Source organism: Eubalaena glacialis, chromosome 9 (assembly GCF_028564815.1).
Source record: "Eubalaena glacialis isolate mEubGla1 chromosome 9, mEubGla1.1.hap2.+ XY, whole genome shotgun sequence".
Taxonomy (NCBI): Eukaryota; Metazoa; Chordata; class Mammalia; order Artiodactyla; family Balaenidae; genus Eubalaena; species Eubalaena glacialis.
Genome location: NC_083724.1, coordinates 5,533,048 through 5,553,397, shown reverse-complemented (window position 1 = coordinate 5,553,397; position 20,350 = coordinate 5,533,048). Strand labels below are relative to the sequence as shown.

Genomic DNA, 20,350 nt, shown 5'->3' with positions numbered 1-20,350 from the left:
TTCTGTGGCAAGGGGTCAAGTCTGTGGCTCTGGAGGTGCAAACTCTGGCTCCATCAAGAACAAGACTGTTAACTTTAAACTCTGGCAAATTAGGTGGCAGCCTTGAGATGAGTGGTCGGTCATGAGATCGTCTCCCACTGCCCCCCACACACACTTGCTCTCTTTCTGGGCTCTGTTCTGTCCCACTGTTCTGTCCAGCAGTGCCATCTTGGGCAAGTTACTTCATCTTTCTTAGCAGCAGTTTTCCCATCTGTAACAGGGGGATAATAACAAACATTACCCATCACCTGGGATAATTGTGAGGATTAAATAAAATAACGTGTGCATGCTGTTCAATAAATATTAGTGATTATTATTACCAAGCTATAAATCTAACTATGTCACTTCCCCACTGAAAACCCTTTCAGAGCACGTGAATGCACTTAGGATAGAATCCCAAAGTGCAAACGTGCAGGACCTGGTCCGGCCTCCTCTCCCTGCACCCTCCCGCTTCCGAGAAGGTTTCAGCTCTCCGTGCTCCATCTCCTCCTCCCTCAGAGCCCTCCCTCCTCCCCTCCCCTCCCCCCTCCTGCTCAGCTCCTCTTCCTCTTTCTGGGCCTGGTCTAGATCCCGTGCTCCCTGACCGGGTCTTGTCCCTTTACTCAGATCTTGTCTTTCACAGCATTCCTCACAACTGAGCTTGTATTAATTATTTTTTTTTTGCAGTTTTGGTTTAGTGTCAGTTTCCCTAACTTGGCTGTGAACTCTGAGAGGCCGGACACCATGTCTGCCTAGTGCCTGACACAGAGGTTTTCGAGTCGTGTGTTGACTGAACAGATGATCCCTTCTGTCTCTGAGACGTCCAGGGAGACTGGCTCATGTGAGGTTTGGGGATAGAGACAAGGGCCTTAACGGGGTGGGGAGGGGGAGACAGGAGCTAAGGACTCCGGACCCTGGTCTACCCTTACTCTGCTGGGAATCTTGACTTTCCATCTGCTGGGAGTTGCTGGGGTTCACTGGCCGGTTCTTCCCTCCTTCCTGGCACGGGGGAACTTTCCGGTCTCTCCTGGAGTTGGGCCACGGGGCTAGTTCTGACTGAAGCATCAGGAAGCGGAAGGGGCGTGTGCTACTTCCACAGGGGATGGTGAAGAGCAGGTGTGGACTCTCCAGGACGCCCCTCCCCCTGCAATGCTGGGAGCCACACCCTCAGACGGTGGATCTGCAAGGCGGCAGAGCCTCCGTTAAGTCGGGTCCCAGAGTGATTGCGTGGATCCCAGCCCTCCGACAACTCAGGATGGGTGTGTGGTGGGAGCAAGAAATAAACTTTTAGTGTTTGAACAAGAAAAACTATGAGGTCTGTTTGTTACAGCAGCCTTCTCTCTCCTCTTCAGACTGAAATACTGTACCCTCCTTGGATTATTCATTTCCCGTCTAAAAGATGAGCCATGGCCTTTGCCAGGTCCACGAGTCCTGTAAGTGGCGGCACACACAAGTTCAAGCTGCGACCTAGGAAACCTCCAGAATGGGGCCGCTTGAAATGTGGTTCACGGACCAGTAGGGGCAGCATCACCTAAGAACGTGCTGGAAACGTGAGTTCTTGGGCCCCAGTGTAGACCTAGAATCAGAATCTCTGGGTTGGGGCCCAGAAGTCAAGCCGGCCTCTCCAGCTATTCTTAGCGATGCTAAAATGCAGAAAGGTGCAACTGTTACTTAGCACCCAGATCCCCCGGGGACCCTGCTACTGAGCAGCTGCGAATTACGCAGGTAGGTGTGGGGTGGAGCTGAGACTGGGCATTTCCAACAGACCCCCAGGCCTGCCCCTGCTGCGGCTGAGGGGCCAGGCCGCTCTGGGGGCTGAGTATTCTGGGCCCTACGGGGAAAAGGCATTTCATTCTGGGGCATGACACAAAGGACTACAAACCCGAAGGAGAGCCTGTCTTTTTCATCAATCACAATGAACGATACTACCCAAATTTCATAATGGTGCCGTGGAAGGAGGGGTTGGGCGTGGTAGTGGTGAAGTATTTTCAAAATGAAATATTTTCACAGTGGGTGGCGGTGGATCGGTAGGGTTTTCCTTCCTTCTGAAAGGTGTTCTTTCAGGACTGCGGGATAATTTTATTAACCTATGGTAGCCACATTAATGACAGCTTATGATGTATGTGTCCCGCTCATTCAATCCCCACAGTAGCTGAGGCGGGTGCTCCCCTGGGTCCATTTTAGAGACGAGGAAATGGGGACTTACAGAGCTTGGGAAGATGCCCCAGGCCACACAGCTGGCAAGGGGCAACGGCTGCGAGGGGCAATGGGTACGTGGGCCCAGACCCTGCAGGCCCGAGCCTACACCACCTCCCTCCTAAGACACCCTGGCCAGCTCTCCGGTTTGCTGATAAAGGCACACGTCCCAGGGGCCCCGGTGTCATCTGCCCACCACCTCCCAGCCCGGCAGGCAAAGTCTACGGCAAGCCAGAGGCCCACTGCCAGGCGCAGGTTAGACCTGCAAATGTGGCTGGTGGGTAACAGGCTTCTCAAGAGCAGAACAAACTGAATTAACTGGAAAATGTCCTTCTCCAGAAACGGCTGGAGTCGCGCACCAAAGCTCTGTTTTGGCATCTGGCTCCCAGGCAGGGCACCGAATCAGTTTTTACATTACTGGGCCGGCAATCTGGCCAAATTCAGCCTCTTTTTTCAAAAGGCCCAGTATATTCTCTTAATTGCCAAACGGTGGCAGCTTTTTCTAGTGCTGACATGATCGTTTAATTTCTTCAACTTCCCATCACCAATTACAGAAATATTTTAACAGAAGGAAACAAAGCTAATTTGCTATTACGTTTTCCCTCCCTCCCTCCCTTCCTCCCTCCCTCCCAAACTTCCCCGACTGGTTTTCAGGTTCCCGTGGCTGAACTCCAAAGCAGCAGATAAGACACGGTTGTCAGATGTTGGAGAAATTCACCTGCAATGATCTTCCTTTTTGTCAAAGCATTCCACCTTCAATATTTTTTTGCTTCCCGCTTTTCAACAACAAAGTTGTTTTTTTTGCTCAGCATCCAAGATGTGGGAAAAAACAGGCCTGGGGCAACAACAACAAATTGCTATTAACTAATTTAAATCGACTCTGGACCAGTCCAGCCTCGGTTCGGGTCCCATTGTGATGCTGAGCTAATGAGATTCCCCTGGGAGATGAAAGCCACCCTGTCTGGCAGCGGAGGCCACAGAAGGGCACTAATGCTCCCGAGAAAGGGAGGCCATTCATCCACTAGTGAGTGCTGGTTTGAAAAGAGCTCGGAAAAGATCAAAGCAGATGGCGAACCCAAGGAAAGAGGGAGGAGAAGACATGAAAGTAACAGTCAGCCAGGGAGATAGGGGATGTGGCAAAGAGGAGTGGGGTGGGGGGGAGAGGCCGGGGGCGGAGACTGTGCTGAAACCAGCAAGGGCGGAAGAGGACGCGCAGGGAAAAACAGAGCGACTCCAAGGAGTATGCAGACACTGGGGACTTCGCCAAGAAATGTCCCGTTTCATCTCAAGGCAAAGAAAAACTGCAGATGCTCTGGCTTAGTCTGGGGTGGGCACCTCCTCCCCCTCAACCCGGTCTCAAGGCTGGACTGCAGGTGATTTATTTACTTAGAGTAGGGTGGCATTTCTATTGCTGCCAACACACCCACTTTGTTTTATGAACCTTACTTTCAGTTTTCTCCTCCACCAACCAGGGCTTACTGAAATTCCCTCTCCCCCAGCTCAAAGAGGCAGAGAAAGAAGGTCTTCCAGCACCCGAACTGATGGGGAGCTCAGCTCAGCCACGGAGAAAGGGATCTTTCAAGAGACCTTGGAATAGCTGCCAGTCAACGCACTGAAGAAGGAGACTCCAGTCAAAACAAGTCTCCCAAAGCTCCTCTACCATATTGTGTGCAAAGAGCTTCTGACGTCTAGAGGGTCCTTCGGAGATCAGGAGTTATTTTAGCTGAACCCTAAGTGGAACCGCCTGCACTAACGGCAGGTTTCCAAGTCGACGTCTACTGAGCACCAGCTCCGAGCAAGGGCTGGTCTACACCACGCGGCCCGGTGAGGAGCCTGGGCTTTGGGGCCAGACTGCACAGATTTGGATCTTGTCTGTCACTTAAGAGCCGGGTGACCTTGGACAAAGATTAAGTGGGTCAGTGCAGGGAAAGTGCTTGAACAGTGCTTGACAAATGGCAAACACCCACCAAATGGGAGTCATCCTCTCTTTTCCTCACCATCCCCACGACCTTGGGATGGCACTACAAATGGAAGACAATTTCCATTCCAAGTGAGGGAGCGAAGTAACAGGGAGGTTAAGTGACCTGCCCAAGCCAAGCAGCAGAGCAGGGCCCTAGGCCTTCGGGGGACAGAGGCTGTGGGAGTGTGTGGAAAGGGGGCACATGAGGCCATCTCCTCCCTACTAGGGAACGGACCCCAAGACTCTTAGCGTAGAGGTGGGACTCAGTCCCAAGTCCGTTCGCTTACACCTCAGCTCTTACCACTCACACAGCTGTCCCTCTGCCTCACTACCAAAAGCTTCTGCCCATCTTACTCAACCACCTACCCTGAACCCAGCACCTACCCTGAACAAATCCCGGCACAGGACCCTCAAGAAGATCTCAAGTCTGAATGAGTCTCCCTGCCTTGCAGAATGAAGGGGGGGAAACAGGGCAAATGAAAGCCGGCAGTGTTAAGTCAGGTGGGCAGGCATACTAATCAAGGAAAATCAAAAGTACAGCCTAAGGAGGGGGGGTGTGCTAAGAAAAGGGGGAAATCCCGCTGCTGTAGTGATGGCTTTGGCATACAGAGCCCCCTCTTCTTCCCACCTGTGCCCTCCTTGAGCTGTGAGGGCAAAGAGAACGGGTTCAAGTCCAGCAAGACTATTTTCTGCTGAAGGTCAGCCCCTCAGAGCCTGGGTTTTACGGCGGCCAGACAGACTCTGTTCTTTATCCGTAAGGGAAGAACAAAGGACAGAGTGGTGATACACAGAAAGGATCAGTGAGATGCAGGGATGGGACCAAAACTCTCCTAATATATTATCATCCCCCAGCAGTTTCCTCTTTTATTTTTTATTTATTTATTTTTTTATAATAACATTTGTTTTATTCTCAAGGCTCAACCAGACAGTTTTGTGGTGAGGTTCAAGAGCCTATAAGGTTTTGACTGGCTTGTGGCCAGGCTTACTTCAGGACAGTTATACTTAACTCCAGCTTGCTGCCTGGACTCCCTCAACTGGGTTCCAAATATCTTTTGTATAATGGACCTTAACCTGTCAAAACATAAATGCAGAATGTATTGCAATGACACGAAGGACTAGTCACATTAAATACGAAGTTATTAATTGGTAAAGTGGAGAAGAGATAATAGGACCTAGGACTTCTGTAAATCAAGTTTCATACTGTATGGGCACATAAAAAAAACTGAACCGCATTACTCAAGATACGCAACTGTGGAGACTACGTGACATTCTAAAGTGTGTAAGGGCTCACCTGATCCTGACATTTTTTGGGGTGCCATCATATAAACATTTTAAGATATTTGTGTAGCTTACTGTGGAAATTTTAGAAATCAGTGGTTTCCATTTGCTATACGATACTACCTAGCTTAGATAAATCTTCATTTTAAAATGATAAAACTCCCCCCAGTGTATATATGGGATGTGTGGGGTTACAGGGTGGTAGTTCCATAAAGTGCACTGAGTTTCAGGGGCAAATAATGATAGAAACTAAATGTTACAATTTGTTCCATCTTCATGATTACAGGCATTACAGGGCAGGGTGGGTAAAGGAGGCAAATAAAGTGAACTCTTTTCTCCCCCCATTTAACCAGATGCAGCATTTTGGCACTTTTATGATACACAGGTTGACTTAATTCATTTACTTAAGTTGAAAGCTGGCAACAGCAAATCTTTGCAATTTAGGATCCTCCTGCACAGCCACTCCAAGGATCTTAACTGCTGAACTACACCATGAGCTCTGAGATGGTGTTCACAGTGTTCTTGAAGCTTTCACATCTTAATATGAGATCTGACACCTCTTCTTAAGGCAGGGAGCTGTTAAAAGCTGTCTTCCTCCTGGCTAACCCAGTCCACCAGCAATCTTAACAGTTAAGTTACTATATAAAAATAAAACTGTGCTCCCAAGCATTGATCGAAACCGTTGTGCTGGGAACCCTTTCCAAAGCATTATCTCCCTGAGAGAAAAGAGAGATCCTCACCGGTTGCTTCCATGAACAATAACCCCAGTACAGTGTACAAGTAATGTCCTTCGAAGCATAACTCAGGCAACCTTGGTCATCCTGACAAGCTTATCAGCATTTACATACAAGATATATTTAAAACCGATCCCAGACTAAGTATTGCAACCATAATCCCATTATTTAGCACACTGAGTTTCTGCTGATGCCAAAGCCAGAAATTTCAAAGCAAAGAGTGATTTTTTTTCATCATCTTTTACAAATGAGAGAAGAATATCAAGAAGGAGGACAGGAAACTCCTCTCTCCTAAATTCATCAAATCAATGCTGTCTTCACAGCTTTAACTGACACGATCCAGAGTCCTCAATTTCCTGATTTGAGGAGTCCATTTTCAAGGGGACTGTCAAGGTCAAGAAGAGCTTTCAGGCTTTTCTTTGCCATGGCCCGTGAACTCCAGTCCTTCAATAGGAGTCTCCTTCTCCTTTACTGCTTTCTGGACACACTGCTGGTAGCGCTTGAAGAGGTCGGTGCACGGGTCCCCAGAGGAGTCCCCCTTGAGGAATTTCTCGGCAAACCAGCGACTGAAGCACTGGTCGTACTCACGCTTCATGTCGGTGCAAGCCTCCCCTACGCTGTTCATGGCGTCAGCGGTCAGTTTCCTCTTTTAAAAAGCAAGACTGTGTTGTATTTCTTGGTGGCCCAGGGACTGTCCTCGGGGATTCCTGAGTCCACTAAGGTTGTAGGCATCGTCCTGACTCTGTGCGGGCTTCCAGGCTGGAGGGGAGAGCTTGCAGTGCAGCAGAGGTGAGGCGTACAGACTCTGGAGGCGGGCTGCCGGGCACCACCCCCCAGCTTCTGGAAGGCTGTCTAGGCTGGGGGCCAGGACCTGTGCTGTTAAAAAGCACCCCCGGGGGATTCTGATGTCAGCAGTGTTGGGGAACCACAGGTGAACGGGCCGCTGCAGGTCTCTGCCCACTTCCCACCACCAGGGGGCAGGACTGCAGCCACGCAGCGCGGGGTGGGAGCTGAGCCTGGACACTGGCTCCAGCAGCTAGGTGGCGCTCTTCCCAATGCAACGGACTAACGGCACTGAGTACATTATCTTACCTGCCAGCACGCAGCCCAGGAAGCCCAAGCCCTCCCCGCCTGAGCTAGGAGAGCTGGGGCCTCTGCCTATTAAAAGTATGTCCCGCAAGATTAATAAATAGGAAAAGTTAAGTACAAGTGTTTAGAAGTTGCTTATTTAAAAGAGAAGTCTGGTAGAGACCCAGATCTGGCTCTCCTCCAGTCAATACCTGCTTCCACATACTATGAAGAGGAGCTTCTCTCTGGCCTGTATTAATGTGAACAAAAGGCAGCGAGGTGGGAAAGAAGACCCGGAGCTGTCGGGAGGCCGGGATTCAGTCCTGGGTTCATCACTAATTATCTGGGTGACCTTGGCCGCATCACTCCCCCCGCTGGCCCTTGGTAAAAGAGCACGAGGCTGCGATCATTGGGCGCCTCAAGGTCTAGGTTTTCAGTGGACGCCACTGCAGGGCCTGACTGCACGCCCTGAGGGTACCTCAGTGCCGAGCTCCACCCTCAGGCCAACCAGCGTCAAGTGAAAGCCCTTTGTTCTTTTAAAAAGGACACGCTGATCCCAGCAGGGGGCAGGGGCACCAGGTTCCTGCCCCCCTCCACCTGCTGCCCTGATGTGATGTCACGCGGTCCTCAATTTCTGGGCCAGTTACCAAGAGCTCAGAACCAGGGAGACGATCAGCACAGCACTATTCTCGGGAACCTCTTCCCATCTCGATGGGTTTCAAAGAGACTCTGGAGCACAAACTAACAGGCAGCAAAGCCAAACGTTTGTTACTTAGTCGTACACACGCTGGTGCTGCAACTCAAAGAAATATAAATAAACTTTCATCTGCTGGATATGCTTTAACGCTATACAAGGAGATTAATCCAAGAGTTTGGGTCTCTACTCCGGGTTTTGCCAAAGACAGACCCACCCTTAACGAGAGGGACACTAGGAATCTCTCCAAAGGAGAAAATTCTTTGTGAGTCTGGGAGTCAAAGATATGAACCTAGTGTGTTAAATGTTTAAAGAGACGGCAACCCTGCCAGCAATGCTGCTCCAAGGATGAGCACTGGTTTTATGAAGAATATTTAAAACAGTCCCAGAAGTGCTCCTTTCATAAAAAGAGGAACCATGATTATTTCAAAATTGAAGGCTATGAAGCCAGTCCTCAAAGTGCTGGGGGCAATGGGGAGCAGTGCAGAGACTGGCTTCTAAAAGTGGGAAAGAAGTCCAGGAGAGCGGAAGCATGGGGGTTTAGTTTTTATTATGCAGCTGGAGTCTCTAATCTGTACCCTGGATTTGTGTGCCACGGGTTCGGCGGGCTGAGAGGCCCAAGGAGGAAGCATCACGGTCCAGGGGGACTAGGGGTTTACTTAGGCAGGATCGATACTTCCTTCTCTGCTGATGAAGGAGTCATCTGCATGGGCTCTGAAAGGCTTGTGACTGCCCACCGGAGCCTGGCAGGGCTGCTCGGGATGAGACCAGGGGCAGGGCTGTTGGGGCTGGAATTGGGGAGGGCAAGACAGACACTGCTGCTCCATCCTGCTTCGAACCCCTTGTCACAGCTCTGAGATAAAGCGCTATCTGAGAAGGACGGTATCTTGTCTGTAAAGTACAGAACATGGCCTGTGGCACATAACAGGGCCTCCATAAAGGAGTTTTTGTTTGGTGAGGGGTTCCAACCCGACCCTCTTCAAAGTCCAGCCAAGATGCCACTGATGCCCCAAAGGGAAGCCCCTCAACTCCCAGGACCCTTGAGAGCAGATTGGGCGGATCCTCCAGAGGCAGATGTGCCTCTCCCAGCACCCTGCAGCCACACCTGCAGGATCCTTCCCAACACTGCAGCACGGCGTATGCTGTCCTTGATGGCCTGGGACCTGGGTCCCAGCCTTGTCTCCCTCGAGCCCCACATCACACACCAGCGATACCGGCTGCTTTAGCAATCCCTCCTCCCAGACCTGCTTCCCTGACTCTGCTCAGCCCTCAAGCCTGGAATGCCCCGCCCCTGGCTAAGTCCTTCTCTCCCCTGGAGATCTAGGCCAGGGGCCTCCCCTCCCACCCTGGGCTCTCCTGTACCCCCAGCAGCACCCCGTGGACCCTCCAGTCCTGCGCTTGCCCGACCTGTGACCAGAACACCCGCCTCGCCCCAGGCTGTGCTCTGCACTGGCTCCACTCACCCGGTAGGACCCCAAGTGAAGGAGAGATGAAGTAGGCAAGATGCTATTGATTTATTTTTGGCCGGTGGGGTTAGGGGAGCAGAGTAAAAGGGAGAGTTCAGGGGTGGGAAAAGCTGAGGCCATGGGGCAGCGTGGGGAGGAGGGCCTGGATGACCAGGGAAACCTTAGGGTGAACCTGAGGGAGCTCTCCAGGGTCCTGACCAAATTTAAGCTTCTGCCAAAGGCCTTGTGCCGGGCCGAGAGGAGCCACTCACAAAAGGTCCCTCACGTTTCCCAGGATTAAGGAATTAAGGCTCTTTGTTTAGATGAACAAAAAAAAGTCCAATGCTTTCCAGATGGTAAAATGCCAGATTCTGCTGCTGGCTGCCAGGAAAGTCCAAGCCCAAAGATACCTGCATTGTTCTGTACCCACTTGGTGTGATGTTATTTTCTGCAGGAACAGCCTTGCAGTTAGAGAAACACATCCAAAGACATCTGGGCTCCCAAGAAAATACAGACAATACCACCTACTTCCCCATCAAAACTGAGGCAACTGCAGGAGAAAGAACAGGGACCGTGGAGCGGGAGCGAGCCCTGCCCGGGAGACGGCTCTGCTGCTGTGGCGCTGGGTGCCTTTGCCCAGCCCCTGCTGGGTGGGGACAGGTCAGGGTGGAACACATCGATCTCACGTGCCTTCTGCGGCTCACCAGAAGTGCCACTGGCCCTCTCAGGACACGAGGGACTGTTCCAGGTCCTGGGACCGTGACTGTACGTCAGCGTGTCAGGGCTGCCCACAGGGCACTGCTGGGGGTGGGTGTTAATTTGGGGTGCCAATTCCGTGAGGCAGGTCCTCTTATGATCTCTGTTTACAGATGAGGGAACTGAGGCAAGTGAGGCCACACCGAGAGCAGCGGTCAGCGGGGGTCTGAACATGGGACAGCCCAGCTCCCAGCCACTGCCAGACTGCTCACTGGGGGGAACGTGACAGGAGGCCGGCCAGGACGGGGGAAGGGAGGGGGCTCGGTCTCACGGGGGGGGCAGACAGGCATGCTGCCAGGAAGGTGCCCTCAGCGGCGGGCGGCCTGTGGGGTGGTGGGAGGGGGCCCGGGAGGGCAGGAGGCCGGGCTTCCCAGAAGCAGCTGCTGGGTTCTGACCTGGGCACACGAGTCTCGGGCAACCCCTCGGGAAGAATGAAGGCGAGTGCTCTGCGCCTCCCTGATGGCAGAGAACCACAGACCGCTTCCAGCGGCGGGTGTGTGGGCGTTCCGGCTCCACTCTCACCGTCAAACTGGGTCGTGAGGCTCTTGGTCATCACCACCGTCAGCAGCGGTAGAGGGAGCCCTGCAGAGGGAAGGTGCTGGGGTATCATAAGGGGAAAACAAATGATCAAATCTACCCCGGGTTTCGGAGCTTGTGAATATTCAACCACGGCCCTTAGGAGACAAGGTGGTGATAAAGGCTCTTCAGCTGCAGGGTGAGTGGAGTGATTCCCCCCCCCCCCGCCCTTCTCAGCCCCCAGGGACCTGGGCGAACCCTTCACAACGTCCCCTCCCCTCTTCCTTCTGCCGACCCAGCCCGGTCAGTATGGTCCGGCTCTCAGCTCAGGAAGGGGCTGCCCTCCGGGATAACCCTGGAACTGTCCGTCACCTCTCCTGTCCCGAAGCTTGTCGACAGCCCAATGCTTGGCTCCTGCAGAGTTGCCACCCGTGCACGCCCGGCCCCGCTGCTCACTGAGACCACGGACGGGAACCTCTCTTCCTTCGTGAAGCTGCCCCCCAGCCCTGCCACCGGTCAAAGTTGCTCCCTCGGCTTTCTGATTGGGGCTGCCAAGACACACGTGTGAGGCAGCGACAGAACACACAGAAACAGGACGCCAAGGCCACCATATTCGGTCCATCACACACAGGCTCTCCTCTTGGAGAAAGTCGGACAGCATTTGAGAGAAAAGGGGACCACGAGAGCAACGGGATGCAGAAAAGGCAAAGGGCCCTCCTACGACATGAGACGCCCTTTTGGAGGCTGAGGGGTCCCCTCTAGGCGCAGAGGCCTCTGCCGACGGCCTCACCTGGGCAGGGCGCCCGCCCAGGGCAAGGACAGAGATGTGGCCCGCTGTCTTCGGGCTCTTACCACAACCACAGCCTCTTCCGGGGCCTTATCCGTGCTGTTGGAAGAGGGGCTTCTGGAAGGAAATGGAAGCGAGCTGGGAGGAAGAAATTTGAGATGTTCTAGAGCATGAGATTGAGAAGAACTGAACGCCTGTTGACTGAGCCCCTCTGGTGACGCGCGACGCTACAGCAGGTACAGACACACAGCCACGTGGGGACGGCTCCCCTTCCTGGGGCTTGGAACGAGCAACAAGTTAGGTCTGCCACATACTATTTCGGTAGGCACTCAATTTATGCCAGGTACTCAATGTCTCCAACATTTCAGAGAATTGGTCCTTCTAGGGCTCACGCAATCTTGTCTATTGACAAGCGCCGGGTGGCCGCTTGATAAAGTCTGCCCCACAGAGGCCAGTGTTTGTATGGAAGCATGAACGAGGGAGCGAACAAATGAACGAATGAGCGAATGCAGGAATGAAGAAGCAGTGGCGGCCTGCTCAGAACATTACCCACGACCTGGCCACGGCTAAGCTCTGCGCGGGACTGAAAGGGTTACTTTTCCCTCTGCTGCCTCTAGAATAATGACTGTGGACGAAGAACCGGACATCTGCGGCTACGACTTTTGTGCTTTGCCTCCAAGTGAAAGAGCTGCGACGCAGGTGCCAGTCCCCCCGACACCATCTCTCTCGCCCCCGCCTGCCCACCGGGGGCTGCACACACACTCCAGCTCTTTCTTTGGCCTCCCCGCCAAGATTTAACGCGGTAAGTAGCTGCAGAGTTGCTCTCGCTCTTCCGAAGTTACTGGATGAAAATGCCCACCGTTTTGAAGTTAGGAGGTTAAAGATCAAAACAGTGAGTGCCCCTGCAGAGTTTAAATGTCAGAAAAATATGAACACGCTTGAAACCTTTCCCGGCTCTTTGTGATTCTGCCCTTTCAGCCGGTCCCCCCTATTCCGAAGTTCCATTCTCTGAATCTGCTCTGCGGGAGGCTTGCTGGCTATAAAAAGCTCCTTTGCCCTAGGACCGAGTGCAGAGAGCCTCCGGGACACCGTGGTAAATGATGGGAGCCTGTGGGCAGCCGTGGCTCCACGGCCAGCTGTCCCCAGCCCTCCATCGCCGGGGAAGGGGGCTAATGAGGAAGAGGGAAAGGGCCTGCTGAGAGCCCCCGTAACAGACAAAAGGCAGGTCGCATTTAGCTTCATGTGGTAGCATCTGCCACGGGACCTCGTGTGCTTGTCCTTAACCTGGGGAGCCAGGCACAGCCCGAGGAGAATTTGACAGGTGCGTGTTTCCATTCTCTCAGCGCCTGATGCTATTTTCCAATAAATAAAATAGGCGAGTGTAAGCTTGGCTTGGCTCTGCGAGGTAGTGTCCCCTCCCACCCCCGGCTTTGTCACGTTGAGGGAAAGACCTGGGAGGGCTTCCCGCCTTCCCACCAGGCCTCTCTCTGCGGTGGCCACCGCTGCTACTTGTGGGCAGGAAAACACACACAACACACAGTAACTGCAACCGCATAATGGGCGCCAAGGAAAGGAAGCGCTGGGGCCCTACCTACACCAGAGCAATGCAGGCAGACAGCTGCCCCAGCGCTGCTCACAGAGCCACGGTGGTAGCCAGTGTCCCCACCTCGGAGCTGGGGCTGGGGCACAGTTCCGGCGTCTACCCACACGGTTAGGACACTTGGGAACCGTTTCCTGCCCGAGAAATGACCTCTTATCGGTGACCAAGGGTCCTCCTTGACCCCGTACTTCCTCAGTCACTTTTACTCCTGTTCCAGGTTGAGTCTTTCTGGATCAGGTTGACAACTGAGCCTCCCCCGGCCGGGTTACTTGGATGGGTGTAAGCAGGTTGATGACGGGCAGAAGGGGACGTTTACCACTGTGCTCTCAAGCAGTGTCTTTCTGGGAAATGCTACAAGCAACATCCATCAGGACACCTCAAATTTAAGCGGGTGGACAGGAAGAAAATAGAATTCGAAGCAAAAGCTGACACTAAAAAGCAGAGTCTGGAAATGTGGCCACCTCATCTTTTCTTTTGGCATTTTGAGTTTGAAATGTTAAACATCATCCTGTCAACTGGACCAGGCCTTCAGAATCTGCAAGGAACACGGCGGTCCCAGCTTTGCTTTCAGGGCACAGTCTGGCTGTGGAATAGGGAGGGCTGCCCTCTGACCCGCAACATGGCCTGAAACTAACACAATGAAATAAGCCCAGTGAGGTCACCCCCCATCGTGATTCCACGTTCCACATTCCTCATCCTCTTTACCAACATCTTCCGCAAGAACAAGATCCCAAGCCCCTTTGAAGCAACGATGATTAGTTGGAAAGCTTTACTGATAAAGGATTAAACTGAATTCTGTACTACGCTATTTTCCAATATAGTCCTTAATTTGACAGCAAATAGACAGTGTTTCAGCAGGGAAGAGCACGGACTCTGTAATCCACAAATTCTTACCTGCCCCTGAAAAAGGAAAAGAACCTCAACGTCATCTGCCTTTTGTTCTCACCAGAAAGCACTATCTCCTGTCTCCAAATTATGGTTCTTTAATCTAGTACAGGTCTCAGAGGTCAAGTCCATTTAGTTAAAAAATAGGTTAGGGGAGGGATGATAAAGGAACCTCAGAAAGGGCTCTGCATAAATACGGATAACATGCCATTCACCAGTGGAGATGAAATTCCCATCTCTACAAATTCATCCATTTTTACTGCTTCAAACATGTTACATAAACTACGAGGAGGGAATTGGCGGGTGCTCCTAAATCTCCCCAACTAACCAATATCAAATTTTAAACACTGCTGCACTGTGCGTTTGTAGTTTTAAACAAATATAAAGAGTGCTTGGCAGGTTATTTTTAGGGGTGGTAGAATAAAAATATAGCACTTTCTCTCCAAATCTATGCTTCACCAAATCTGTGTTTCACACATTTTACAACTTCCTAATAAACTTTCTGCTTGCATTCAAAAATACTTAATACTACACAGAACATTAAAAAATATATTTGCCAAGGCAAGCCTGGGCAAGGCTCTCCCTCATAAAGGGTATCTGAATGGAAATTGGACATTGTTAAAATCCCAGGTTATGGGTCTGTGATGCTCGGGGCCCCTGAAGTCATTGCCCGCCTTTTATGGAGCCAGAAAGTAACTCACTGAAATACCACAGAGGACACTAAGATAAACCAGGTTAAAAAAAACAAACAAACCAAAACTGTTTTAACGCTCTTCACTGGGAAAGCGAAACAAGGTACAGATACCGAGCAGTGTTCTTCCTCCTCAGAACGCTTTTCAGCCAGCTGCTGGGGGAAAATGAGAGCTGTCGGCAGGGACAAAGTTAGCAGCTAAGGCCGAGGCTTTATGCAAGCTGAACAGGTAAAGGCCTTGGGTATGGTAAACCTAGATAAGAAGGCCAAGGTTAAAACGTCATTGCCTACACTAAAGCCCACACGTGACTACGTACTTTTTTTTTTTTTTGGGGGGGGCTGCATTGGGTCTTCATCGCTGCGCGTGGGCTTTCTCTAGTTGCGGCGAGTGGGGGCTACTCTTCGTTGCGGTGCGTGGGCTTCTCCTTGCGGTGGCTTCTCTTGCTGCGGAGCGCAGGCTTCAGTAGTTGTGGCTCGTGGGCTCAGCAGTTGTGGCGTGCAAACTCTAGAGCGCAGCCTCAGTAGTTGTGGCACACGGGCTTAGTTGCTCCGCGGCATGTGGGATCTTCCTGGACCAGGGCTCGAACCCGTGTCCCCTGCACTGGCAGGCAGACTCCCAACTACTGCACCACGGGGGAAGCCCGTGACTATGTACTTCTTTCCCTTAGGCTCTGGCCCAGGGAGGGAGGCTGTTTTTTGCTTTCTGCATCTAGGTAGCTCAGCTGGGTGAAGGATTTGGACTGTCAGAAGAGCCAACACTATGAGTCTCTTTTTGAAATGAATTTTACATTTTGGATTAGTTTCAGATTTACAGAAAAGTTGCAAACATGGTACACATAGTTCCCACATACCCCTCACCCAGTTTCCCCACTGTTAACATCTTTCATTATCGGGTACGTTCATCAACAACTAAGAAACCAACGTTGGTTACTTATTATTGACTCAAGTCCACACTTTATTTGGATTTCACCAGTTTTTCCATTAATATGCTTTCTGGTTCAGAATCTAATCCAGGGTAGATTTAGTGCATTTAGTTGTGATAAGATCATGACATTTTCATGCTTACGTAGGCTCCCTAAGTGTGTGGTGCTACGCCTCAGACCGCTCCCCAACCCTGGACATCTGTCCTTTGCTTCCCCCTTTCACTGTAAAGGGGTCCAGGGAGCAACGCGAATTGAGGTACATTAGACACCAATAGAGGGCTGGCCCCTTATGCTCCTTTGATACGAAAGCCCAACGCTCACTGCTTAATGGGGATGGGGTTTCCTTTTGGGTGATGACAATGTTTGGGAACTGGATAGAAGTGGCGGCTGCACAACAGTGTGAAAGTCTAAGAGCTACGGAATTGCTCACTTTAAAATGGTTATGTTACATGAATTTCACCTCAACTGAATAAAACCCACCATCCTATGCTAAGCTACCCGGCACACCCTGGACACAGTTTTTACTCAAGTGGGGATAACTCGGGCCCAGCTTTCAAAATCACATCCTTCTTCCACATTAATCCCTCCACTGGCCTCTCACTGAATTGACAGTAAAATCCAAATTCTGCACCGGGACCTAAAGGCACCTGCCGGGCCGGCCCTGCCTCGCGTGTCTTCCCCGCCGCCCTCTGCCTGCTCCCATCACACGGGTCCCAGCGGTGCTGGACCGTGCCAAGTCCCTCCTCCACACCAGCTTTCAGGGCTGCTGCTTCCACTGTCTGGGACCCTCTTCCCGTGGCCCTTCACATGGCTGGCTCCTTCTCCTGCTTCCCGTCTCAGTTTAAATTTTGCTGCATAAAGGCCTCCTGAGACCACCCCGATGTGAAGGAGGTCCCTCCTGTCCTCGACCACAGCCCCAGGTAATGACCTGGAGTTCTCTTATCGAATCTGCTTCCTTGTTTGTCTTGTTTCCCCTGTATTCCTAGCATCTAGCATAGTGCCTGCCCACGGCAAAGGGGCGAGCCAATAAATAATTGCCATTGAACGTGAGGAGGCAATGAGTGGATTTACAACCAACTCTATTATTTGCACTGCTGGATGGAAGCAGACACAGAGGACGGAGAGCACAGAAGAGAGTGGCTGGTGCCCTGCAGGGGACCTGGCCTGAGGGCCATGGGAGAAGCCTTCAGAAGCCCCAGGGATTGAGCTGGGCCAGGGGAGGGACCCTTCCACCACTGGGAGCTGGGAAATGGACTTTCTCTGGTCACATTTCATTTTTTCTGACATTTCCCAGAAAGTATTTCTTGGGGAAGCCCAACATCTGAAAAAGATGCCACTGTAATACAGAGTGGGGGTGGGGTAGGGCCAGCTCGCATTCCTCAGCCCATCCTTAAGGCACCTGTGTAGATTACAGGGCTGTGAGAAACTGAATTTAAAAACTGTGGATTGAGTCTGAAGCAACTCAAAAGCCTCTGATTTTTTTTAAAGGTATAATTTATATATAGTAAAATTTGCCCTTTGTAGGCATATAGTTCGTTCCATGAGTTTTGAAACATACAGTTGTGTAATCACCATAATTAAGACACAATATTTTCATCACCCAAACATGTTCCCTTATAGCTCTCTGGGGACAATCTCCTTCCCTCACTCCTAACCCCTGGCAACCACTGATATGATTTCTGTCCCTAATGTTTTCTTTTCCAGAACATCACATAAATGGAATCGTACAGTGAGCAGCCCTTTGTGTCTGGCTCTTTTCACTTTTTAAAAAGCCTCTGATTTAAGACCAATGTTTACACCTCGAAGTTTTCATATTTCCCTTAGTGCCTCTTGAGGAAGAAGCAAAAAGTACAACTTACCTTCTGGAATACTTGATAGTTGGATTTGGACCATATATCAAGCTGGGGGGGGGGAAGAGATAAAATATCAGCATCAATTTTAGAATTTTGGACTCCAAGAAATGATATTGTAACTACTGTTATTAAGCTTGAAAAAAAAAACATGATTATAGAAAAATAGAATCTTGGGGTTGAAAGGATCCTAAATGTTGAGCCTGAATTTCTTCTTTATCAACCTGTGGTGATTTGAGAAGACGACACGAAGAGATATAAGAAGTCACCCTGAGGCACTTGCTGCGTCCACAGCCCCATGAGCTGAGCCCCTCGCTCACTTCTCTAACTTTGACCCCTGCCACGGTTCTCTTGCGTCACCCAACATGCCAAGGTCAGTCCTGCCTCAGGACCTTTGCACCTGCTGTGCTCTTCGTCTGGATTGCTTTTCCCACAAACCCTCCCATGGCTCCTCCTTCACTTCCTTTGGTTCCAACATCATCTTGTCAGAGAGGCATTTCCCAGTTACTCTAAAATATTCCCATACCTGTTGTCTTGCTTCTCTTTATCCTTTCAAAAATTAAAAATTTTCATAGCTCTTAAAACTAACTGAAGCTTTTATTTCTTTTGTTTACGTTGTCCTGGCACAGGACCTAGCATGTTACAGGCATGCGTGGAGGAAAACAGCCCCCCGCTGTTGAACACCTGTTCCACGCCAGGCACGCACTGGTGCTTCCACACGCACTCTCCCACTCACTCCCCAGAACAAGCCTGGGTGGCTGGTCCCATTAGCAACCTTCCTTCCCAGATGATGAGACAAAGGTTCGGAGCCATTCAATTGCCCATGGTAATCTGGAGAAGCTTCTTACAGATGGTCTCGCTTGGTGGTGCTCAAACCTGGGTGGCATCAGAAGCCCCTGGGGGAATTTCTTTTGTTTTTTAATATACAGATTCCTTGGTCCCTCCCCTGGAATGTCGGAATTAGTAGGTCTGGAGTGGGCCCGAGAATATGTTCATTTGTTCGTTTGTTTTCACAGCGCTCCGCAGGTTCACTGTGATGGCTGGTCAGGTCAGGAGCCCTGGACCCCTTGGTCAAGGAAGCAGAGGTCTGAGATGAAATGTGGGCAGAGTTCAGAGTCCAGTCCTCTTCTGGCCACACTTGGTCCTACACAGGGTAATCCGTGGCTCAGCCTAACCAAAACCACTCTGGTTTGACAGGTTGTATGAGAAATCAAATCAGTGCCATCTCACTGTTTCAAGAGGTTAGAACAAACGGAGTATGGCAGAAATAGAACTACCCCCAAGACAGAGCAGAAGACAGCGCAAGGACAGCGCAGATTAAAAGAGGGGCCATCACTAGGTCCCAAGGGTGCTAACAAGTCAATGTTAATATACGAGTTCAAGAGTTGAGCAAACTGAAACCCGTGGTCAATGGGCCTCTTGAAACCTGCCTTTGGGGTTGGCCAGTGGTCAAGGTGGAAAGCTGAGACACGGCTACTTAAGCCTGTGTGCTGTGTGATGACTTTGAAGCGTGTGGGAGCATGACGAGCCGTCAGATGGGAAGACTCCCCTAGGAAGACCGGAAGTGAAGTGCTGCACCCGACGTGGGACAGTTCGGGCTTCTGTTCTGAGGGCTTTCTGAAAACTGCCCTTGGCAATGAAAGGCTGGGCTGGGAACAGGCATGCGTGCAGTTCTCCTGGCTTCTTCCTGTTCATAAGTGGAGGAATCTGGGTGGCGCTGAGGAGGCCCCCCTGGACTCGGCAGGGCTCCTGCTGGAGAGGGTAAGTTTAGCAGATCCAAGTCCAGGAACGATAGCGGAGGAACTGTGATTGAACATCTATTTGAACCTGTCTGCCTCCCGCCCATCCCCACTGCTGAACCATCTCCTTCCTGGATTTCCACAAAAGCCCCCACTTGACTCCTCTCCTACTCTGGCTAAACTGCTCTCCAGAAGGATGGTGTCAATTTTTAGTCACTGCCCCCCAACTTAGGCCAATTGATGGAGTAAGAATTTTAAAAACCTTAAGGCATTAGATTTTTATTTTGACAGGTTAGCAATTTGCAGGGGAAAAAGTGACATGTTACCTCCAGATAACTCAGAAGGAAACCTCAAAAGAAACATATGAAGTTAATGCCCTACATTATCAATTCTGTTGAAGAAAACTGTTGGGCAGCTGGTCATATTTGGGAGGATAAGTCAGGTTTATATCATGATCTTAGTGCCGCGGTTTAGCCCAGGGCTTAACAAATGTAGCATTTAAAGACTATTCAGACGTTGCGGAAGGAATAAGAACAACTTTTTGTATCTTTTAGCTTTACCAAATCACTGCCAAGATGACAGAGAGATGCCAAGGATTCTAAATCTAAATTATTGGAGAAGTCACATCAATATCTGAACTAATATAGTTCTCTTTCCATTTTCAGCCCACAGCTGTTTCTTCTGAAGTTCTCTGCTGTTTATCCTTCCTGCCTGTTCACATCATACACAGGCTGCATAAACACAGGGCCATGGAAAAAGAGAAAACAATCTGCATATAGAGTGAAAAGTTCATTTTAATTTAAAAGAGAAAATTACATACATATAAAAAAACCTTCAGTATCTGCAAACTGTTTTAAATAAAAAAATCATCCAGAGTGAAATACGCACAGGTTTAATGAAGAGATGGACTCTCTAGCCTGACTGTGGCTTCTCAAAGCACACAGTGCTCATTCCAAGCGAGGGTGTTGCTCGTTTTGAAGGCGGTTGAAATATATTATTCAGGACCCTAGGGACCAGTTCTGACCACCTGGGATAGAAGGACGCTAGACAATATGCCCTGCTTCCCAGGCGCACAGGGGTGCGAAAGGGATCCGATGACAGTGGCTTCCCCTTTTGCTGTGAAGGCACAGCAGGCAGTCTGTACTTGATTTTCTGCTAGATTTATGCCAAAGAAAGCCATTTAAGCAGGCGTTCTAGAGTCAGTGCCCTG

At 50.7% G+C, this 20,350-nt stretch overlaps 2 protein-coding genes across 3 annotated transcripts in view; both read right to left on the bottom strand.

Moving 5' to 3' along the window:
• Positions 1-20,350, bottom strand: part of MED27 (mediator complex subunit 27) — a 204,144-nt gene that overhangs the window by 5,786 nt on the left and 178,008 nt on the right. Inside the window, exon 6 of one of the 2 annotated variants that reach the window (XM_061200910.1) lies at positions 17,411-17,452. The exons of the other annotated variant lie outside the window; for it this stretch is intronic. Coding sequence (XP_061056893.1) covers positions 17,411-17,452 — 42 coding nt within the window. The remainder of the gene's footprint in view (positions 1-17,410; positions 17,453-20,350) is intronic. 2 annotated transcript variants of the gene reach the window in all.
• Positions 6,581-6,811, bottom strand: LOC133098180 (TP53-regulated inhibitor of apoptosis 1-like). The gene has a single exon (XM_061200908.1). The coding sequence runs from the start codon at positions 6,809-6,811 to the stop codon at positions 6,581-6,583; it is 231 nt and encodes a 76-aa protein (XP_061056891.1).

Coding starts and splice junctions, on each gene's coding strand:
- LOC133098180 (XM_061200908.1), bottom strand. CDS start 6,811: ATGAACAGCGTAGGGGAGGCTTGCACCGACATGAAGCGTGAGTACGAC.